Source organism: Triplophysa rosa, linkage group LG14, assembly GCF_024868665.1.
Source record: "Triplophysa rosa linkage group LG14, Trosa_1v2, whole genome shotgun sequence".
Classification (NCBI taxonomy): Eukaryota; Metazoa; Chordata; class Actinopteri; order Cypriniformes; family Nemacheilidae; genus Triplophysa; species Triplophysa rosa.
Window position 1 is genome coordinate 7,347,865 of NC_079903.1, and position 24,001 is coordinate 7,371,865.

General features: G+C 38.7%; 1 protein-coding gene across 13 annotated transcripts in view; it reads left to right on the top strand.

The window, feature by feature from the left end:
* The window catches only part of tenm4 (teneurin transmembrane protein 4), a 216,552-nt gene that overhangs the window by 94,769 nt on the left and 97,782 nt on the right, over nt 1-24,001 (top strand). For 5 of the 13 annotated variants that reach the window (XM_057350982.1, XM_057350985.1, XM_057350987.1 and 2 more), the window contains 5 exons: nt 3,512-3,755; nt 8,709-8,807; nt 10,082-10,317; nt 19,576-19,737; nt 22,421-22,635. In XM_057350982.1, the coding sequence (XP_057206965.1) occupies nt 3,512-3,755; nt 8,709-8,807; nt 10,082-10,317; nt 19,576-19,737; nt 22,421-22,635 (956 nt within the window). Of the gene's footprint in view, nt 1-3,511; nt 3,756-8,394; nt 8,470-8,708; nt 8,808-9,483; nt 10,318-19,575; nt 19,738-22,420; nt 22,636-24,001 lie in introns of those variants that run through there. The other 8 variants (XM_057350989.1, XM_057350995.1, XM_057350994.1 and 5 more) reach the window with 4 other exon arrangements.

Consider the following 24,001-nt stretch of genomic DNA (forward strand, 5'->3'; position numbering starts at 1 on the left):
ACTGAACTCAAAAGTATTCACAAGATTTTTCATATGTATTTTCTGAACTCCATGTATATCCATATATGTATATATGTGGCCTAATGGTTAGAGAGTCCGACTTGTGACCAGAAGGTTGCCGGTTCGATTCCCAGGGCCAGCGGGTAACAACTGAGGTGTCCTTGAGCAAGGCACCTTACCCCTACTTGCTCCCCGGGCGCTGCAGTGATAGCTGCCCACTGCTCCGGGGGTACGTGTGTTCACCACTTGCGTGTGTTCACTACTCTCTGGATGGGTTAAATGCAGAGGTCACATTTCGTTGCCTTGTACTTGTACATGTGCAATGACAATAAAGTTGAATCTAATCTAATATGCAGAACTCTATCAAAGAAACCTTAGTTGCAAGGACGTTTTTGGAAAGGAAGTTTGCTAACGTCTGTGTGTCTAATGCATCCCCTTAAAAGCATAGTTCATCCAAAGATTACCCTCATGTAAAACCTGTATGACTTCAAAACACAAAATATATTTAGAAGAACATTGGTACTTAAACAACATTGACCGCTATTGACTTTCATTGTATGAAGACAAAACCAATTTCTCAAAATATCTTGGTTTGTGTTTCAAAGAAGCAAGAGTCATATCTCTATATGACTTTTTTAATGACGGAATTGTTATTTTTGGGTGATCTGTCCCTTTAAAATCACCATGCTATGCCCATGAATATACTGCATTTGTAACAAATGTGTCATCTTTAAATAGAAATCAGTATCAAAAGACACAGATTTCATATAACCTGCTGTGAGCAATCCACATAATCACATATTATACATAGTAATCGATACATTTCTGTTTTTGTGGTGACTATGGCTTTTAAGTGGGCCATGAGATCATCCAAAGTCAACAATGTGTGTTTATTGCTTTAAACGATTTTAAGATAGCATATTTGTAATTTTCGTTTATAAAACAAATACTGAAATTAATGATTTTATTGACACCACATTTTATTGTAATGACTCCCCACCCCAAAAAAATGGAAAGTTGGCTACCTAAACATTCATTTCTGTCTTTGGACCCTATCGTACACCCGGCGCAAGGCGCATCGCAAGTGTTTTTTCAGCCCGACGCAGTTCTCATTTTCCCCTCCTGCGCCAGGTTGTTTAAATAGCAAATGCATTTGCGCTCATTTGTGTGCCCATGGACGTGCTGGTCGAAAAAATAGGTGTGTTCTGGCTCATTGTTGGCACGTTGCTATTTTGAGGAACTGAAAATAGACCAACTCAATGCTGGTCTAAAGCAATATGTTTTTGGTTATTTAAAGAGCACATTAGTAAATGCACCTATAGGCGGGTGCACAACGTGCGTACATTCTGCTTATTACACATAGAGGGACACACAGCAGCACAAAAACATAACCAAATATTACAAATAAATGGATTACAATGTTAAAGATTACTATTGTGTACATAAAGATAAAAAAAATTGGCTTGTCCTGTAGATTGTGCGCCCAGTCTTTGCTCTTACAAATTCCGCCTTGTAAATAGCGAATCCGCCATGGCGCGAACGCAACTGGCTCTTAAAGGGAATGAGAGATGAGACTCTGATTGGTTTAATGCACGTAAAAAAAAAACACGCCCAAAAACACCCATTACTCATTAAGAGAATCGGGACAACCCGTTTAGACCAACGCCGTCCGTTTTCCCGTCGTTAAACTAGCAAAAGTGGATTCGGACACCCCCCAAGTGCGCCATCGCCATGCGCTTAGATCGTTAAAATAGGGCACTTTGAGTCTTACGCACTCAATATTAAAGATATTTTAATTTCACAGAACATTCTTTACATTATGTAGGATATAATTTTATGTGGAAAACCACACATAAATCACAAAAAAATGTCTTCCTAGACAGGGTCACATAGTATCTATTTAAATAATTCTGTGGGCTGCTACTCTCTGTATAAACATTAACTGAGGGTTGTGTTGTTCAACTGTAAATAAACATCTTTAGTGCCCTAGCCACTCTAGCGACACACTAGCAAAACCAAACTCTCCCAAGCTAAGAGACCATTGAATGTCGGCTGCAGGTGTAAAACGAAACTGCTTTGTTCTTGTTAAGTAAGGGTTCTTAGCGCAATGAGGCGTTAGTATATTGATTGATGAATGGGTTAGCTGATATGGAAATGAATGGCTGCGGCGCGCACAAGGACACAAGGCTCTTTATCTGCGTCTGGATTGCCACAATCTGATGCTCGGGATCTCGTGTCTGATAGCCCCCCTTCTACCATGATGCAAAGTGACTTTAGGCGACAGAAGCCTCGTTGGAAGCTTAAATCATAGCTCAACCTGAGCCCAACCTGACAAACTGCACTCTGTCATGGCGTGAATTTCAAACAGGTTGCTGCTGGTAATTCAGTCTTCTTGATAATGACAGATTTTGTGCTGATTTTGCTGATGCTGGTTGTCTGATTCATGATGTTTGGATGTGACAACGGGTGCTCTGTGGATTGCACCTTCTTTTTATCTTAATATAAATATACAGTATATATAATATATTATTACAATTAATTAAAAATAAAAGTAATACATTTATAAACACATTAATTAATATATTTATTCATTTCAGTGCCTAAGCTGTGTTTTGCAGTTATAGTTTTAAAACTGTTGTTTCTTTAAGTTTGTTTTGGTATGATATATATATTTATTTATTTAAAATATGTATTTACATTTTTAATTAATTGTTGTTATTATTTTAATAATCTTAAAAACGCAAAGGCTATACCGACTGTAGTAGATTTGCTTGAGGTCTCTGATTCTTTTGACTTGTCAATGTAAATTTAACTATTAAGGAAAGCTTTAGTCATTAAAAAATGAATAAATTAATATATATTTGTTTTTATTGATATTTGACGATGAAGTGTAGTCATGAAATAAAATGAAGGCTGCTGTTGGCTATAACATGACATTTTATGTGTCAGTAAAAACCTAATGCTCTGCCATTAGAGATATTTTATTAGGCACTGAAATGAATAAATATGTTAATTAATGTGTTTATAAGTGTATGTTTTTAAATATTTTTATTTTAAATTAATTGTAATAATATATTATATATACTCTATATTTATATTAAGATATAAAGAAGGTGCACTCCACAAAGCTCCCGTTGTCGCATCCAAACATCATGAATCAGACAACCAACATCAGCAAAACGCACAATCTGCACTTACTTAGAAACAAAATGTATAGGATAATGCAATGTAAGTCGCGTCTGCCGAATGCGTAAATGTAAATTAGTGCACCCCCAGAGGACAGTTAGAGAACTGCTACTTTAGAAGATTACCCTTTTCCAATAAAATGCTTTATAATGAAAATTGACTTGCTTTCTTGTGCAGTATCAGGCATATATACTACAAATATATTATCGGTACACCATACGGTAATGAAAACAGCAAAACCTTTCTTAACCAGGAACGTTAATTAAACAAATAGCTGATTGTGCTTTTTATTTTATTGACTCTCTTTTTCTCTCTCTCGATCCAGAAGGCTCCTTCCCAAATCATTCCCGACTGAGGACGCCGCCACTGCCCCTCTCGCACACCCACTCGCCCAGCCAGCACCACAGCGCCTCTGTTGGCTCCTTGAGTCACAGCAACTACACCCAGCGCAGTAACCCGAGTCCTGCGCCCACTGATATCTCGGCTCCCAATGATGGTACCAGTGCCCAGGATCCAGGCAGTGCCCAGGACAACTGGCTTCTAAACAGCAACGTCCCTCTAGAGACCAGGTACGTTTGGGACTCTGATCTTCACCTGGTGTAAGTGTTAATTTAGCATTTAGCGACTCTACGTCAGGTGTTTAATGCATCGTAAGGCATGCATATGCTGGCTGCATGAAGCGTTTATGCCGTTCATAATCTGCTTAAAAGATCAATTGCTTTTTAAATGCTTAATAAAGAGTCTTTCGCCTTCTAAAGCTCTACGTGACACCAAATGTTTTAATATACAGCATTGTAGCTTATTTGAGAAATCACATTGGTTTCATGTAAATCCCTGCATTGGGTCAACATGCATTCAGAAGATTAATATACAACAAGAGAAAAGCATTGTTTTATTTCGCCTAAAGTAGTGCCAACCCCATCAGCCCTTGCTCTGTTTGCCTCTAACTGAGGTACTTGTGTGGAGGAGATCAGTCAAGAACCTTTCAGATGTCTGTTTACATTGCCCAGACTGCTCTTCATGCATGGCGGAGAGAAATCAGTGCTGTCAGACCAGCCTGAGGAGGAGTGATACATGCTGATGTACAGAATACCTCCAGCTATCGCAGCTCAACCGGACGACCACTCAAATGGCTCATGTTTATTTTAGATGCTGTAAAAGTTTTAATGTTCTTCTGACTTGACGCCTATGAGATTACGAGACCTGTGAGGTACGGCTACATTGTATAGTATTATGTTTGGCTAAGGGGATTGTTATATATCTTAAGGGGCTTGTTATAAATCTTGAGGTTTTATATCTTTTTTTATGAGAGTAGGCGGGGTGCTTTTGTCTTATTTTAATTATGTAGATCAGAGCTAATACAGAACGTTTGCAGAAATTTGGCTAACATCCTCTCAAAGTTCTGACAAAAGAATGTTTTATAAACATGTTGTCATTACTAAACGTTATGAAAACGTTGTACAAACATTTTAAAAACATTATTTTATATTGTTAGCGGAACATTCAAAAATTCCGAAATAATGTTTTTGTAACTTAATAAAAATGTTGTCAAATGTTCTTACAACATATTTTGTTTGCTGTGAAGAAACTCTCAAACTCTTATTTCACCCCAAAACGAACAAAACAACTAATTTAATTTAAATTTTAACCAGATAAAAAGTGACACGATTTTGGTAGTGATCAAAAAAATGTTGCAACTCGGACTCGAACCTGCATTACGCATATGAGCACCCCTTCATACTGTTTTTGAGCCTATATTCTAACCACTACATCACAGCTCCAACACATCCGGAAGTGTCTTTTATAGCACGCTGCTAATAATTGTAAGCGCTAGGGAATTCACACGGAAGCTGTGTACTCACTGTCTTCTTGATGTGTTTGTGACCGGTGCGGTGTGAACGGTCCACTCAACAGGAAAATGAATGTTAATTTGAATTTGCGGAGGGACAGTTAGCAACATAATGACTGATTAAACACCATGGATTTCCCCAAACTTTAATCTGGACCAGGTATTCCCACAGGAGAGAGAAACAGATGGCCACGCCAGCCGATCTGCGGCACGAGGAGAGTGACGGAAACCGAATAAATCAGTGACATCACACACACACTCCCCCACACACACCTCCCTCAGATCTAAAAAAGAGCGATCAATTATCTGAATCCCTCTGATGAAATTGGAACCATTAGCAATATCCACAAGGGCAGTGAAAGATGGTCTGTCATTTGGGCTTTAGCTAATGGCCTTATAATGGTTCCGTCTTACAGCTTTTGCACGGCGGGCTGGAATGGATTGGATGAGTCCCTGGATGTGTAGGCTTACCGAAACCTCTCATTGGATGAGAGCCAGGAAATGCTACTCTCTCATTGGCTGCTTGCACGTATTCTTTTATACTTTCTTTAAACTGGCATTTGAACCCAACTCATCTTCATTTTGAAACTTTAATATGACTCTCGATGCCCAAGCAAACAAACAAATGTACGTGAGACAGGCAGGGACAATGAGCAGGCGTTCTGAAACAGCATTTTCTCTTGTTGAATTGAAGGTGCTGAGCCTTCCGTGTGCATGTTGACGCTTCATTTCTCCATTGCATTATCTCGGTTTCACCTTATGGAACAGTCGTCTCTGGGGGCTGCCGAGCCGCTGCAGACACGCTTAACTGAATGCATACTGTTTGTCTAGAGAGTTTCTCTCTGAATGTTAATAACCGTCTGCTTTGTGAAATCATTTATTATTTAAAACTGCAAAGATCACAATGTTTTTGGGATTTGTTCACCCACAAGTGAAAATGCTATAGGGTATTGTCACCCTTCTGTTGTTACAAACCTGCACAACTTTCTTCTTTCTGTCTTATAAAAAAGAAGATTTAAGGGAGTTACAATGTACACTTTGTGCTTGAGCTTTTAAGAGCACTTTGTAAAAAACATAGAAGATGTTTGCCCTACATCCCAAGTCTTTTGAAATCAAACAGTATATTTGTCTGTGAGAAACGACTTTCATTTATGTATTATTCAATAATAATCTTTACGATGTTAACCACTGTGATTGGAATGTTGAGTCACTAAGTAACAACTCATGAATCAGATCAGTCAGAATTATAAATAAATCTTTCTGCGCAGTTTTGCAAACTACAAAGGCAGATTCATCAAAATATGGTTTAACACTAGAAAATCTATCACTACGAGAATGGCCCAGCGGTCATTTTGACCGCACATAATAGACTGTACTGAACGTCATTTTTTCATGCAATATTTACATTCAAAGCTTCTATTGAGATTTTAGAATGAAGCTTTGAATGTCTGTTGTCATATATTATAATAGGATTACTAAAAAAAATGTCAAAATCCTCAACCACATCCCAAAGTGCAAAGCGAACTCCGATGGGCGTACATAATACGATCGTTTAAAATAAAATAATTAATTTATGCGTTTCATTTTTGTTTATAATTTTGCAAAAACTACGAGACCGCACCCGAAGGTGTGTGCCTCGCTGTGTGTCTGGTGTTCTGTTTTAGGACGGAAGTTCTTTCAAAAACAACATTTTCACTGCGGTGAAAATCTAAACCGCAACAAATATGGATTGATGCAGAATATTTTGTTATATAAAAACATGTTGTGAATTTTAGAAATGATAACATCTATCCTTTTTCAATATATTTTGGATTTTACAATGCTCAGGAGCTATAATTGGATCACACGAATCGCACGCACCACTGGAATCAAAATGTATGAATAAATGTATGTGTTTTGTTAGGATAGTTAATAATAAACATCAGGACACTAAATTGAAATTCTTACGAATTAAAAAATGTATTATTTCATAGTCAGCCTCAAAACGTATTGGGTAGACTAATTACTTTATTGCTAATTACAGATTTTCCAAGTAGATAAAATGATGTAAAATAAAAACAAATTTTAGAATATAATAAGTAATAAATATTAACAATATGCATGTAATTGCATAGTAAATACCTTCGTAGACATGTATGGACATATGACAAAATTAGCAAGATCAAATACAGTTACAAAGAATATTCACTAACCTGTGGGAAAACGAACTGATTTTGAAAGCTGCATTTCTTTTTTGCTGACATTTTGAGGGTAAGCTACGTTTTGGCTTAGCAATAACATAAAAAAATGCCAGATAATAAGTAGCTATAGCAACAGTGGCGAAAATCTTCAATGGCAAGAAAGAGCGCTGAAAAGATACAGTGTCTGTAATGCATGCGGTCAATTTGACTGCCATGGCAGTTCGAGGTAGAAATACTCAGAACTCTTTTGTGACGTTTTTTTGCATGTTCCTGACACAAAGTTTTTGACTTTGCGTGTTTTTGACGATCTATTTATAATTTTATCGGTCACTTTTATGATAGTTTTGAGGTGCTTTCACATTCATTACACTCTTTAACATGGGTTGTTTTAAAGGGATAGTCCACCCAAAAATGAAAATTCTGTCATGAATTACTCAACCTCAAGTAGTTCCAAACCTCTATATATCCTTTGTTCTGTTGAACACAAAGAAAGATATTTAGAAGAATGTTTGCAACTGAGATTTCTGGGATAGTCAGAAAATGGTAGTTAGTGGTGCCCTAGAACTGTTCGTTTTCCTAAACTCTTCAACATGTATTCTTTTGTGTTTAACAGAACAAAGAAATACAATATTTCTTCCTACTATGGTAGTCTAGTATGTCAGCAACTGACATTCATCCAAATATCTTTCTTTGTGTTCAACAGAACAAATAAATGTATACAGGTTTGAAACAACTTGAGGATGAGTAATTCCTTGCAGCATTTTCATTTTGGGGGGGACTATCCCTTTAACCTGTGGTTGGGTCAAATGTGGACATTTTCTAGGTCATTTTAACTCAACAGTTAGTTTTGTCCATATTTGACCCATCCATGAGTTGAGAGAAGCCCTGCATTTTAGAACGTTCCAGATAACTGCATGAAAAAAACAGCCCATCAATTTCTCTTGTTGTGTTTCACGGCATAATGAAAGTCATGCAGGTTTGGCACAACATGAGGATGAGTAAATGATGAGACAATTTTCACTTCCAAGTGAACTATTCCTTTAAAGCCGTATTTAGCATAACCTCATGGGAATTCTGTCGGTATAATGTGTGATTCTTCTGAAAAGTGTTTTGTCAGCCCCCGAACACAGAGTGAATGGAAAAGTAATGTCTTGTTTTCTTCTAACCACAATCATAAAGCAGCCAGAATACTCTAATGTTTATCAGAGAAGAACAGGACGCTTGCAGAGAGAGGCATGGGTCGTACAACACAAGGTACATGTGCGGTACAAGAGCACAGAAATCTCCTGGGACGGGACGTGTCGGGCGGGAGGGTTTCACGGTGCCGCAAATCCCGCACACAGCACTTTAGTTCCATAAGGGTGTCTGTTTGTCCTCGTCGGTCAGTCCGCTCCGTTTGCGCAAGCTCGCCAGTGTCATTTTTCTGTTGCACATCTGTTTGTTCCTCTTGCACGTCTCACTTTCCATTTGTCCATCTCTCCACCTGTGTGTAGAAACATAGCAAAGCAGGCATTCCTAGAGACTTTACAGGACAACTTTATAGAGATGGACACGCTGGCCACAGCTCGCCGTGACGATGCTTTCACTGATGGGTATGTTGCATGATCTGACCGCGGCTGCCGGAATCTAGCGGAATCTGCTTTGCCATGCTGCATCGTGATTTTCATTTCAACACATAGTGTAACAAAAGTCTGTGTACAGTATGTTATCCAAAGCTAACTGGTTTCATTACTTACTGTATGAGTTGCATGCTTTTAAGGGTGATAGTTAGTTTTGCACAGCTATTGTAAATAGAACTAACAGTGAATGTAGCGTTTTAGATTAGTAATTATTCGTAAGGCAAAGCGCACATAAGTCAGAAGCTCGTCACGCCATGCGTTTGATGAACCAAAGTTTTGTTATATGTTTTTTCAACTAATTCATCTAATTTCAACTGCAAGATAGTTGCCCCTAAAGTTTTTAAGTACAGTTAAATTGGCTTTACAAGTCATTTCGACTTTTTACTTTTTAAGTGTTATTACGTCAACTCAAAACAATTTAAAGCAACTCGACAATGCGCAAAATTTAAGAATTTTTTTAAGGCAGCAATATATTTTTTTGTAGTGTACAATTCCCAAAGCTTGTGCACATATGCAAATTGACGCCTGACAGCATGTCAACAAACAATAGGGAGGCTTTTGTAAAAAGTTTTTGTGTCAAAATCCGTAGCTTCTTAAACTGTTTCTCATGCTAAAAATGTATTGATGGGCATGTCGTTTTTTGTCGCAGATTATCTTAAAACATGGCGACGAACTTCTGCATTATAGTGTACGCTATGTCTAAAATGTCGCTATGTTTTCTTCATTAAGCTACTGTGGTTCATTTCTGAGTGCCCCTCTCATTTGGTTTGTAGCGCACGTTAACCTTGACAGCAGTTTTTAAATCGATGCCTTCTGTCTAGATTCTCATTTCAAGAGAACCGGCCTCCTTGTACAACTAAGCTGTCCTCATAACGTACATCCTGCAATATCCGGGAGCTTCCTGACACGCACCCATTAGGTGAATTAGAAGTCACCACGAGGGCTTGTATTAACAAGAATCCAGCGTGGTTACTCGTGCTGTAAATTAAATTTGATATTGATTCAAAATTTCGATATAACGCAGCCCTCAGGGGCACAGTGTGTCCTGCTGGCAGGCGGCGCTCAAAGGTGGCTATGGTAACTGCTCAGAAAAGTGCTTAGCGACAGCAGTACCGGACTGCGTAGAGGACACGAGCCTTCACACTCAACAGACACTGTTTAACACGATTACAAAACGCACACTGCCCCGTAGTCTAATGCCCGATGTTTTGTGAACGTAAGCAAAAATGTTCTCTGCGTCTCTCCAGACATTTTCTGTTCAAGCCTGGTGGCACTTCGCCCTTATACTGCACTACGTCGCCTGGCTACCCTTTGACGTCCAGCACGGTGTATTCGCCACCGCCCCGCCCCCTGCCACGGAACACCTTCTCACGACCCGCCTTTAGCCTGAAGAAACCCTACAAGCACTGCAACTGGAAATGTGCCGCCCTCAGTGCCATTCTCATCTCCGTCACACTGGTGTTACTGTTGGCCTACTTTATTGGTAAGTTCACCCTTAACATTTTTATCAATCTGAACCGTGTCTTATGAGAGATGCAAGAGTGGCCCGTGTGGTTAACATTTCTGTAGTTTAATGGCCAAATGCTACGCGGAATGGTTAACCATCCATGATGTTCTGAAATAACAACATTTTTTGTTCTGGTCCATTTTGATTAAGGCAGTAACGGAGCATACCTGAGGCCTGCTTTGATGCATGCTGCGTGACTAGGTGTCTGCTGGTAATTCGGTTATGCATTTCCTGTAATCCCATGAATCTCAAGAAAATCCAATGTGAGAAGATGAGACCGTGTCAGACGGTTCCAAATAAGTGTTAGTCCATGCCTTCAAAAGTTATTTAAAAATAACAGCATTGTCCCATACAATAATACAATTTTCTATTTGTCTGCTTGAAATGGATTTGTATGTGTATTTACTTAGACTGTAAATTGTTTAATGTAATCTCACAGGGGTCTGCAACATGAAATTGTATTTTATTGAAAAAGCTCAAATTTAATGCAGTGCCTTTTGAGTATGATTGAAATCATATAGACTCCTTCGGAAAACGTAAGCGATGCCTTTTCAACGCTGGTCCATTAGAACTTCCTGTTTAAGTTTTTAAGACAACACAAACATTTCAACAAAATACAACCAACAGAAGATTTATAACCGAATCAAATTGTTAAACTAATATCTGTAAAATTGAATTATGTATTTAAGATTTAAAAATAAATTAAGTAAACATGAAACCAGAAGTGCTTCTGGACCCATGCTTACATCTTGCAGTGAGCTGTAGATATGTGAAAAGCTAATCCCAGAAGTCATTGCAATGAGGTCTAATAAAAATAATCGTAGATGGTTGATAAGTCTAGAGAAATGTTGATTGTTTTTTTCGTAATTGAATAATCATAAAATAGCTAAATAGGAAAATAGACTTTTTAATCAATAGTTGTATTTGCTATGCATCAGTTTATATTTAGATTAGCATGTTAGCTTCGAAATGTGCTTATTCGAAATAAGTTCTTTTCGTTACATTATTTCTGTGGCATTCAATTTCTGTCGAGTTGTTTTGGATGAAGTTTCATGGCAGTGCACTAGTTTTACAGCAGAGCTACTGTTGTCTACACTTAGTTCTAGCGGATGAACCCTGTGCTTGAAGTATAGCTGTTGGGCTAGTTCAGCTCTGACCTTGTTATCAGCCCAGCAAAGGCCGCAAAACTGATGGATCTTAATCACTTCATGTAATTACAGACACCCCAACCATCTTCCAAAATCAAGCTCATCTCCCTGTGCACCTCAGGTAAACACGCTGGAAACCTTTGATCACCCTGAGAATTTGGGATTCAATCAACAACAAGGGGTCACGTTTAATTAAAAGCTGATGAGGAAATATATTTAATTTGAAGTGCAATTAATTATCTAGGCCTGTAATTGGAAACTCTAGCTGTGTTGTCTAATGAACCCAATTAAATCTCCTGACAGATGTTTGTGACTTGCGCTACGCTTTTACCATTCTCTGTTTTTTTGGGGGGTGAATTTAGCAAGTATCGCTTTCTTGCAAGCGGTGAGATCGGGAGCCGTGCGCCATTTTCTCAGTGGTGGCATACTCATTAAAAAGGTCATTATGTCCTCGGCATCGGAAGGTCATCAGCTTCCCTCTGCGTTCATTTCTTCTCGTGCTGGGCCTTCATCATACCGCCCGATGCGCAACCACTGTCATAGCCGGATACAAACTTCAGTCTGTTTTTTTCTCTTTGTTTCAGAGTTACAGGCAACTTAAAGTATTTTCACATTTTCAATACATCGCCGCTGTCCTTCTGAAACCTTGTATGTCCAAATTTGCTGTTTTTCAGGAAGTGGAAAAAACACTGTACTTTTTAAATGATTACATACTGTGTTGTCGTAGTTGACAAGCACTTTTTACTATTTTTTATTGGTTAGATATTTGCAAAACCCTGTGACAAACATAAAGGGTGACTAATAATAATAATTATATAAAGCACGAAAAAAAAGCACGAAATTTGGAGATGCAAGGTTTAAATTAAGATTAGGACAGCAGCGACATGTTTGCCTTAATTGGACCCCGGGCTTTGTCATGTGACTCGCTTAAGAGTTTAACATTTTCCACAGGTTAACATAATGTATAAAGTCGCCCAATTCGAACCACTGGAATACCAGAGCAATACCGACGGACTGATGAAATATTCTGAGTTTGAAAGGATTGTTTTTAGGCCTTATATAGAATTAGTAGGTTTGTCTCACAGCAAAGTTATATTTTCTGTGTGGTTGTAGACGAAAATAAAATGCAGAGATAAGCTTGAACATCAATACTGTAGATCACCCTGTAACAAGAAAGTTAAGTCATAGACCTGCTCAGTCACCATAATAACCTCAAGCACGACACTTAGCGCCACGTTGGCTTAAAAGAGCATTTTCTGCAATTAAGTGTAGCTTTATTTTGTATGAAAATCGTCTTGTAAAGGTGTTAGTAAGTAGGCTGCTGAAACAAAGGTGTTTTATCATGGGATTCTGATTCTGGCAAAGCACGTTCTCTACGGCCTTACTTTACACACACACACACTCGCACAGATCTGAGTGAAGATATTAGTCACTCCTGACAGATTCCTCTCGGCCTCAATGTGAAAGTGAAAAATGGCTTGAGACTCTTTGATCTACTAACTTGCTGATGATGTTCTTTTCACTGCCTCTCATTTATAGACAGCAGTCTGATCTTGAAGTGAGACCAAAGGAGGCGCATTAAAACAAGAGAAGCTTCCATTGGGAGTCTCTGTGAAAAAAATCAGGTGCTCTTGATGGGGGAAACGTAACATTTAAGGGCGCTCGCAGAAGTCTCGCTGTTTTGTCTGGAGATTGATTGAACACCCACATGCATTTAGATCGACTTGTTAATATCTATGTGCGAAGAGTGTACAAAAGGAAAGGATGTAAAGGGGTGAAGAAAAGACAAAAGACGTTGACAGAAAGGGAAAGAAAAATGTCTATTGTAAACACTTAACACTTTACTGAATAGTCATCACACTTCAGTCTTAATTGAAACAAACACTTAACTGAAGTCAGTCCATGTAATAACAAGGACACCCAACACTTTCATTTACAATCGTGTCTAGTGTCTCTCGTTCTGGCTACATGTCTACGATTGCATTTTTGGGGTAGAGCTATCATAGTTGAATGGGAGATGTCGATTCAGAAAATGGCGGGGGGATGCACACCAGGATGTCCGCATTGAGGGGTGTCAGACTAATTAGACACCTAATGAAAGGACTGAGAGCCGCCACGTTCAACGCTCATCCATTCAAGTGTCTAAGAGGAATTAATTAACCATATGCTTCCTAATACTGAATGTTCAGTCCATTCTATGATGGATGAACAAGAACCATTTCTCAAGCCACGACTGCCCTGACCTCATAGATCACAACATCATCCTCTTTGTTTCTTTATTGCAATTTTTGGCGGTACTCATGGGGTGGATGTTGTCTTTCTTTGTCATCCGCTTCTCAGCTGGTTTTGTAGAGGTCTGAAGCACAGAAGTGGAGTGGTAATGAGCCTTGTGTTTCTTTTAAACCGAAGCAGTAGTTTGTTCATGCTTTCTGCTTCCTAATTGGCTTGCACGGATCTGCCAAAATATTCTGCCAAAGTAAAGATTGCAGAGACATTGCATGTGTCCAGCCTTGGACTCGTGTTTCCGCACGGCTGCCGTTTTACTCCCAACAGGTCGCGGGGTCTTTCCACTTGCCGTTCCAGCGGGACCCTCATTAAAAACGCCCAGCAAAGACCGCTTCCACCTGTCCCTGCTTTGCTCTCTGCTCGGAGAGCCTGGCTGACAGCTGAGAGAGAGGAAAACAGTGAGTTTGGATGATGGAAGAGTTTGGGCCAGGCGGAGAAACATTTCATAAGCTGGACCCTTCCCAGCGCACTCTGGAAATCACAGATACCGGGGTGGGAGGGAAATAAATCATAATGATGTTCCGCGGTGGGGGGTAGCCGGGCATTTCGCATCAGAGTCATACAGAAAAAGTTGCAGAGGGTCCAGATGGAAGATGAGTCCCATGAAGGAGCAATTACTCGGACGTTTGGAATGCCACCCAGAGCCGTGATGCCTTGATTCGGTTGTCCTCTCTACTGCACATGCGCCGACTGTTCTCCCATCATTGGTGAGCCACAAATCAGCTAGGGAGAGATTCCGCACTCAGTCTTTGGCAATGACAGTTTCAGCCATCTCTCGTGGCACCTCAGTACTTCTTTGACACAGTCAATTCCAGTGGTACGGATGGGGCGGAGGTACATAGTCGTTTGCATTTATATTGTCTTTCAAGGCAGCCCCGACTTTTTTATCGCCTTCACAAATACTCTCTCACAAAGTACAGCCAACATGCAGACATTTCTTCAGGAATGCCCGAATCCGTCAGAATGCAATCAACAAAACGCACGCCCTGCAATTTTCCAAATGGCTATTGATTGGGTGAGCCAGAGAATGGCCGCTCTCATCCACAGTGGCAACGGCTGTCAAAGTCTTCATCGTTTCTCAGGCCGCATTTTTTCCATTTAGTAAATGGGGCAGTTAGCATGTAACATTGGATTTAATTAATAACCAAATGTTCGAAGAGATGCAATGCAGACATCTTCATTTGTCATGACCGGTCTGCAGTCTTTCAGCTATGCGCCAGGCTTTTAAACCTCCAGTTTTTTTGGTTAAGCTAGAGCAAGCACATCTTTGCAGAATCTGAAGGATCATTGATTTTACAACTTATAAAGCAGGACAGAAGATTTCAAACCAAAGGCCCAATGAAACAATTAGACACCCAACTCCCTTTTGAAAATAAATTCAGGTGTAGTTTTCACCTTGTTTAGTGTTACATGCCCCGTCACACCAAAAATTATAATTGTAACGATAAATACAAATATTAAGTTTAAGAGAATAGCAATTAATAGCAATAGTCCACAATTATGATAAAGATACAGAGAAACAACATTGTTGGGATCACTTTTAGAGATATTTTTTCCAGCTGACGAACGATAAAACATTGAAGCCAATCAAAATCCATTAGAATTTTATGGGTTTCCATATTTAAAATGTGAAACCGCAGTGCGTGAGTTTAGAATAAACACAACGTTACCGTACATTAGTGTCGCTACTAAAAAAGTTATCATTATACTTTAGTTCTCTTTATAGTATAAAATATATTTTCTTGGTTTGAACGGCCCATCATCCCCCCACAATACTGATAAACAACTTATTCGTTTTACCCATTTTATTTTTAAAACATTGGAGTATATGGCATAATTATAAATTATATTATCATCAAGTGCTTTATATAATTATAAAAAAATGATGTAACCACACAATGTACAAATATTGAAAGTATAATAATACAAACTTTAACAAACTTTCAATTCATGATGAAATGAGTTGCATTTAATTTAGAATCAAGATTTTGTAGAATCAAGATTTTGTGTTGAAAAGTGAAAAGTGAATGTCTCGGGTGTGGTGCCCTTTCACCTTTTTGACTAGTCTGTGATTTTCAAGTTTCAAGTCCTGTATTGTCATATGTACTCGGTACAATGAAAATCTTACTTTGTTGCTCCTCACGAGAAAGACAAATTACAGGACAGTAAAAATATGAAGATAAAAATATGGAATATATAATATAGTGCAAACTTGGAAAGGACAATCTCAATTAATGAGATCATCAATGCTGCCATTATTAAATTGCCATTTTCTACAATTTAATAAAATTGTTTAAAATGAACTATCTTTCTTTATGACACGGCTCGTTGGAATGCTTGATTCTGATAGGCCAGTCGCGACATTTGCAGGTTCGTTATTCCCAGATAACAACCTCTGAAAACTAATAACACATGGTAACCCGGATGCAGCAAATCATTTTGACAGGTTTTTTTTTTACAAATTAAATATACTGTAAATATGTCTTGGTAACACTTCAGTATAGGGGGCAATTCACTGTTAACTAGTTGTTATTAGCATGCCTATTATTGGCATATTGGCTGTTTATTAGTACTTATAAAGCACATATTCTGCATGACCATACTCTACATCCCTAATCCTACACAGTAAAATCGCCAGTGTTAAAAAGGTCAAATTAACACTCACAGTGTATATATAATCCACATTGTTAAAAAAAGTCAAATTAACACTCACAGTGTATATATAATCCACATTGTTAAAAAAGGTCAAATTAACACTCACAGTGTATATATAATCCACACTTTCAAAGTTTGTCCCTTTTTAACACTGGCAATTTTGCTGTGTACCCAATACCTAAACCTAACAACTACCTTACTAACTATTGATATGCAACAAGTTAAGAGTTTGAGGAAAAAGTCGTAGTTAATGGTTTGTTAATAGCGAGAATTGCCCCCTATACTGAAGTGTGACCTATGTCTTTTGATAACATATATGACATTATATTTACAAATGATTAAACCATATTGCCTGTTCGTGCCATTTGAACGTCGTTTCTTACCTTAAAACCAAAAGTAAATGGCTTTTCCTCATGAAGGTCTGCATTCGGTAAAATTTAGCTAATAAAATATTTCAAATTCACATTTCATGTCCATGTTTTTTCTCTACGGCTACTTGCCCTTACCCTTACGTATATTACACCACACGTATATTACACCACAGAACATTTGACCTGAATTATTAAATAAAAACCGCAACGCTTTTCGTAGCATTTCTTATATTGAGATCATGAGAAATTGCTCTATTTTAGTTGATTCCAGTCGATATTTCCAATGAGTCAAAAAGTCATTTCAGATTGAAAATCATGTATTCCTATTGGGCCACTAACAGTTTAATGGTGTGATGGGTGTTATCTAATGGTGTTAGTGTCTCGTAAATGCCTGAGGTTTTGTATTGTTGTATTTTTTTAATCTGAGCATTTGCAGATTGTTATTATTTCAGTGCTCTGTCACAGAAAAATAAAGATTGATTCGAGGTCTGATCATTACGGGAGCTATACGTTACGTTCGCAAACATTTTGACAATAAATCATTCATTTAGACCTTTTCTCGCCCTTATGGAGACAAGATATTTGTCGCCACACAAAACAAATGCGTTCTCTCCTCGCTGAGATATTGAGTGGAGCGGAAAAGTAATTTTTAGCTCTGAATTCTCACTACAGGTTGTCAGGAGAGTGTGGCAGAGAAAGGCACTCGTGCAATTTGAAACCAGCTCTGTACTTATAAAGGAGAAATGAGGACTCACGTAGGGAGAGAAATGGAGCATGGGAAAGAGACAAGCTCAAGATCATTTGTTTTATCTACTTCGACAAGAGCCATAGTCCACTGTAGTTCATGTCTACAGCACTTAACTTCATAAACCACTGCCGCGTCGATATTTGCATACTAGCCGTACGATATAGTATGCATGATTAAAATAAAGTCATCCTAAATCATAGTGCCTCAACAATATTGTAACACAAGTGACTCCAATTGCACTATGTAGTTCGTTTGATTTAAGTTATGGAGAATGACGCGGCTGAATGACTCAACATTCCTACAGAAGTGTGTTTTTTAATCCACTAGGGAAGTAAATACCTTAAGTGCTTAGCATGTAAATTGAGATGCAGCCCATCTTCTAATTATGTGATCTTTAATTGTATTTCGACATGGAAGTTCAATTGATACCCTAAAAGAAAGGACTTTGTTGGCATTTTATCTGCTGACCGAAGACTTCCACAACAAGGTTTTGCCTGGCTAAGCTGGTCTTGACCATTCTTTTCTTGGTGATCCATCATGCCCGGCCCCTCCTCCCCTGTTCATTGCAGCATCAAGGTTCACCCCTATAGATGCTTCTTTTGTCGACCTTGTAAAATATCTCTGTGTCTTCCGGTGCTACTAACGCATTCATCCAAAGCTCTTCTTGTGTTCCTGCTGACTTGATCATTTCCTTGTCTCCAGGCCAGGGGGGGGGTGGATGGATAGGGGTTGTTTGGGGGGGGTTATTAGTAAGCTAATAGGGATGAAAAGAAAAGTGTTGCCTTGTGGGCTCTGGCTTTTTTGTGTGCTGGTTGTACAACACTTTTTTGTCTTGAGGGTGGGGGGTTGTGGACTTGTTTAGTTCTTGTTTGACTTCTTCACAGTGCCTCGAGACAACTCCACTGAACAGTCCTATATAAATATTGTTGTAATGTTAATAATACATAATAAATTATATTATATTAATAATGTTACAAAATATTATTATAATTATCATTTTTTTTGTTTCTTTGCAATCTTTACAGTTGGTTGCATTTATTTAAGCCCAGACAAACCTTTATTCAAACCTTGTTTCAAAAAATGTTAGTGTATGCTGTTTTTTTAAACTATAGGATGCTGAAAATAGTGTTGTGTCCTTGGAATTCATAAATATTTTTTACAAGGTGGCTAATTTGTATGATTTCATTTATACGTTTGATCTGGTTTCACCACAGTTATAGTACAATGTAAAAAAAAAACGGTAATATTCCGGGAGCTAGGGCGGCAAAAAAAACCCAGATTATTTATATTATTATAATATTGTTACATGTTTTTCATATTATTTAATAAAAATAAGAGTAATATTTTGTAAAATTGCAGGGGTTAGGGGTGGGGCTTCATTATTGCTGTTTTTAATTATCGTGCTTTTTTGTACGATTCACTTCACACTAATCGATATTTTTTTATATATGGAATTTGCCACATCATAAAATTGTTACTTCTTTCTGTGGGATCAAGCTGTCTTTTCTGTCCTGCCTCTTCTATTTATGTCTTTAAACAGCGTAAACAATATTACATTATGCAGAGGTTCTTGTGTGCCTTCAAGATGTGCACTGAACGTCATGGCAATGGCAAAGCTCGAAGGTGACATTACATTTATTTAGATCCAGCGACTTAAAGCTTAATTTAACTAACTGTAAAACAGTTTGCTGCTTGCAAACACCGAAACAAGATATTTTCTATTGGAAATGCAAAATAGAATTTAGATGAGTTTTTTGTCTGGCATTTGTGGACCGCACTGCTGCTTGTGGTTCTCTGGGTGCACATAAGTGTTGCCAAAGATTAATCAAGTCAGAAGACATTTGTTTTCATACAACCATGTTTTAATTACCCCACAGCCCCAAGGATGTTAATTTTCAGATGCAGCGTCTATAGTATTCCTCCGTGAATCTAATTTGATTACATTAATGTACACCAAGTCACATGTTCGGCAATCGTTGCTCCCACCCTCGTAAATTTACCATCTGCCGCTGCTCTTTTTCCACAGCCATGCACCTCTTTGGGCTCAACTGGCATTTGCAGCCAATGCAGAGGCAGATTTATCAGTTGACTGAGGACAACACGAGTGGCCTGCATCTGCCCACGGATCTGGGCCTGCCGCCTTTGGGCAACACGGGGCTGGAGTTCCCGGACAGAGGAAAAGATGATGGTATGAATCTTATTTTTTCAAGTCAATGTGAAAACCGAATTTATTGTGTTTACTTTCCCACCACTAGTCAATACCAGATGTATAAAACCAAGCACCGGCCTGCATGTCACACTGTGACATTAAAAGGATAGTTCACCCCAAAATACAAAAGTTTCATCATTTATTACCTTCACGTTGTTCAAAACCTGTATGTGACTCTTTCTGCTGTGGAACACAAACTAAAATACTTTGAGAAATAACTTTTTTTAATGTGCATTCAATGGATGTCAATGAGGGCCTAAGTTGTTTGGTTACCAACATTCTGCAATATATCTTCTTTTGTGTTCTGCACGAGGGAGAAAAAATTATGAAAGATTTCTCATTTTTGGGTAAACTATCCCTTTTAGAATTAGTATAACCTTGATGTCTAATATTTTTGAATAATATTTAGTTCCTCTGACTTTGATTAATCTTACACTTTTTTTGGCCGGGCATTTGAAAGCATGCCCTTCAGCCATCATCTCAAATCCAACATCACATTTCCAAATAATATCCTGCCAGATTCGCATGAACTCATCCCCCGCTAATTTAGTTCCACACTGGCCAGTATTATAATGTCTTATTTTTGATTTTCAAAGACTTAACAAGATCCAGGATTACTTGCCGGCCAACACCACACTGCGACCGGTCTCGCTGGCTTGCCGCAAGATCCGCATTACAATCCAATGAAAGTTGCAGGGAAAGTGGGAAGGGAATTATTTGTTCCTGGAAGAAGGAATGGCACAGCTTTAGGGATTGGGTATCCAGGGGCTCAAGACAGATTAGAAGTTGCCCCATCCAGAAATCCATGTATTCCTTTCATCTCCAAGACTGGACGAGAGTTTTCCTGGCAGCGGAGGAAAGGGGTCACGGCTAACCCCTGTGGTCACAGAGACGGTGCTTCTGACAATAGGAAAAGTTTTCAGAGCACAGCCCATATTTAGGCATTTGATTTGCCACAGGTCTCAGACAAAAGGTGGGAAATCAGACCATTACCATATAGATGAGTAGGGCGGATGTCTTTTTCACTTAGCGGCCGGCGGAGAAGGAGCCAACGAAGGCTCGAATGCGATGGCTGCAGCAGTGCCTCCGTTTGAGTGACATGTGTGGCTGAGGGGAAATCGATAGCCTGGGCTTTTTAATTCTGACTGTCAGAGTAACATTGTCATCAGGAACACAGCGAATCAATTCGGTGTCACCGTGCTGGACATCCCTAGCATTAACTTAAATAAACACTGTACCGGTGAGCTTTTCTGACAGTCTGAATATTTGCACCTTCCAGTCATCAGTTCAATTACCCATAAATATGTTATCTGGAAAGTGCCAGCGAGACCTTGTTTAAATTCATGCATTTGCCAACTCCGCTGACCATTTGTGTTCTGCCACGGGGTGAGGCATAGAATCGTAATGCGCTCCGTGGGGGCTGCTATCACGGAAACATATCCAGGACACATTATTTTCCAAAACAAACAAAAGCAATTTTTCCATACCCTTAAGAATTACTATGTTCACAAACACACACCTGACCTAAATTCTCATTACCATAACACATCTAGACACTGTACTTTGAGTTTTGCTTCAAATTTACATTTTTGTCAGTGATGCTTTGTAAATATAGTAATATTTTTGAAACACTATTAGTATCATAGTGCAGTAGGCTGATACAGTATTCATAATGTTATTTTTGCACTATATAAGGAATTGTGGTGCGGGGATACTTAATGTGAGGGAAAATAAATGAATGTTTTTTGCGAAAGTCTATGTAAAATGTCATATTTAAAGCTGCAATCCGTATTTTTTTAATTGCAGGTTGCTTTACCTATGTATAGTGTATGTTACCTATGTATGTGAATCCGTGGTAAGATAAGGGGAACAGTTTTGAGCACTGATTTACCTTTTTAATAACTGATTTTTGTTTTGTATTTTTAACAAAAAAAGTTACGAATTGCAGCTTTAAAAAGTTTTCTTTTGATTTGGGGGCAAAAGATTGACCTATAACTTGTCAAATTCATTCAAATTCAAACATTTTAGCTAAAGGAGTCTGCTATATCCCACATTTCTGTTAAACAATTTTCGTAAGTAGTTATGGTTTTTGAGAGAGTTCGGTAAATGATGAGGGTTAAGCAGCCTTAATTTGAGTTCCCTGCGATGTATACTGTAATTGCGACTGATGTTGTAACACGTTATATAAAGGCTGCAAATTTGTAGTCGGGAAAGTGTGTCCTGTCTCTCCAGATATAGCTCATCGCAAATGATTGACTTTTCAAGAGACTGCCATCTGCCATAGCATGTGTAGCCCAACGCGACGGCTGCTTGAGACTCCACCGGGCTCAGTTTGCAAGGATGTCTGCTTTTGTCGCCATCACTGTGGAAATTGGCTGATCCACACGAGCAAACAGATGTTGCCATTTCCTTCGGGTCCAATAAGGAAGGTGCATCAGCATTACGTGTCCGCATACGGACCATCTCCCACATACAAAATCTGGAGTTCCGGTACCTGCATAGCTCAGGAAAGCTCTTTATTCGATGGTCAGTGAGGGTATTTTTTCTGACGTGATGGAAAATGAGCAGCATGGTCGTTCACCCGGCGCACTGACCCCTCTTCCCACACCATATGGTAGATTTATGAGGCGTCGAGCTGACTGATAGATCTCATTTTCCACAGGTAAACTAGATGGCTTTTTCCCGGAGGACAGCTTCATAGACATGGGCGAGATAGACGTGGGCCGCAAAGTCGCCCAGATAATCCCGCCCGGAATCTTTTGGAGGTCGCAGGTCTTTATCGACCACCCCATGTACCTTAAATTCAACGTGTCCCTTAGTAAAGATGCCTTGGTGGGGATCTATGGAAGGAGAGGGCTTCCTCCATCACACACACAGGTGGGTCGGATAAGTTTGTCAATTCATGTTTGTATCGGTTGTGTTTTATATTGGTTTTCTCAACGACATGCCAACGTTTGGGCAGAATTGTGCTAATTTATCGAATCTAGGGTTGAGAAATGGCGGATTTAAACCCATATACATGAATATCACAGGTGATATTGTCTTAAGCATGCATGCTAACTGTTAAATGTTAAAATCTCAACATTTTTAAAGGTAAAATCTGCTTTACCACTGTCACAGAATTGAATTGAAAAGTAAAGCTCTACACAAACAGGTTTGTTGAACACTCACACCATCTGCCATTGGTCAAACAGATCCCTAAACTCAAGCCAGTGTTCATGTCTGGCTGGTTGGGATGCTCAAGCAAACCAAACAATTTCGACTAACTTAGAATGATCTTTGTACATTACAAGAAGAGTTCGCCCAAAACAATGTTTTTTAAACATTTACATAACCTCTTGTCATCAAACCTCTGTGACTTTATTTGTTCTGGAGAACACAAAAGATATTTTGAAGAATGTTGGGAACCGAACAACGGCAGTACCCATTCACTTCTATTGTAAAGACAGAAAACCAATTCAAGTCAATGGGTACTGCCGTTGTTCGGGGACCCAACAATCTTCAAAATATCTTCTTTTGTGTTCAACAGAAGAAAGAAAGTCATAAACGTTTGAAATGATAAGAGAGTGAGTCAATGATGAGAGAATTTTCATTGTTGGGTGAACTATCCCTTTAAGCAACAATAAAAACCTTTACATTGAAGAATTCGACATGACTTCATAAAAGGTTCATAGTAGCTTGTTCACTCAAAAGTTTCTGAGTTTTTTAATTAAATCCAATCTGAATTATCCACTGCTGTTTGACTGTTTGTCCATACTATTTATTTGTCAATGGCTAATAGCAGTAGCATATTCCCACAAGGTTTCATTTCATTTCGTGGCATATTATTGTCTCAAAAAGACTTCTCTCAAAGGCTTTGACATAAACAGACACTTAATTTCAGTATTGAACACAGAGCATCTCAGCCTCCCTGTATTGATCTGGTGCATAGGTGCAGTGGTGTTGTGTCACTGGAAATTACTTTAAGGTCTTGGTTGATAGACTCCTTCAATCGAGCCCCGCTAACCAATAATAAACCAAAGAGATATGACATTTTTCGTTTTTTAGGGAACGCACATTTTGTCAAGTATTTAGTAAGTTGAGAGAACATGCTGATCACATATGAAATGATTTGTGAAGTAAATCTCATGCAACCCATGTGTCTGATATGGTAAACGGTAAGAATATGATATCGTAATACGGTACAATGACTTACCCTTTGGTAGATATTTAAAATAGCACAGTATAAGGTGTTGTCTTCTGA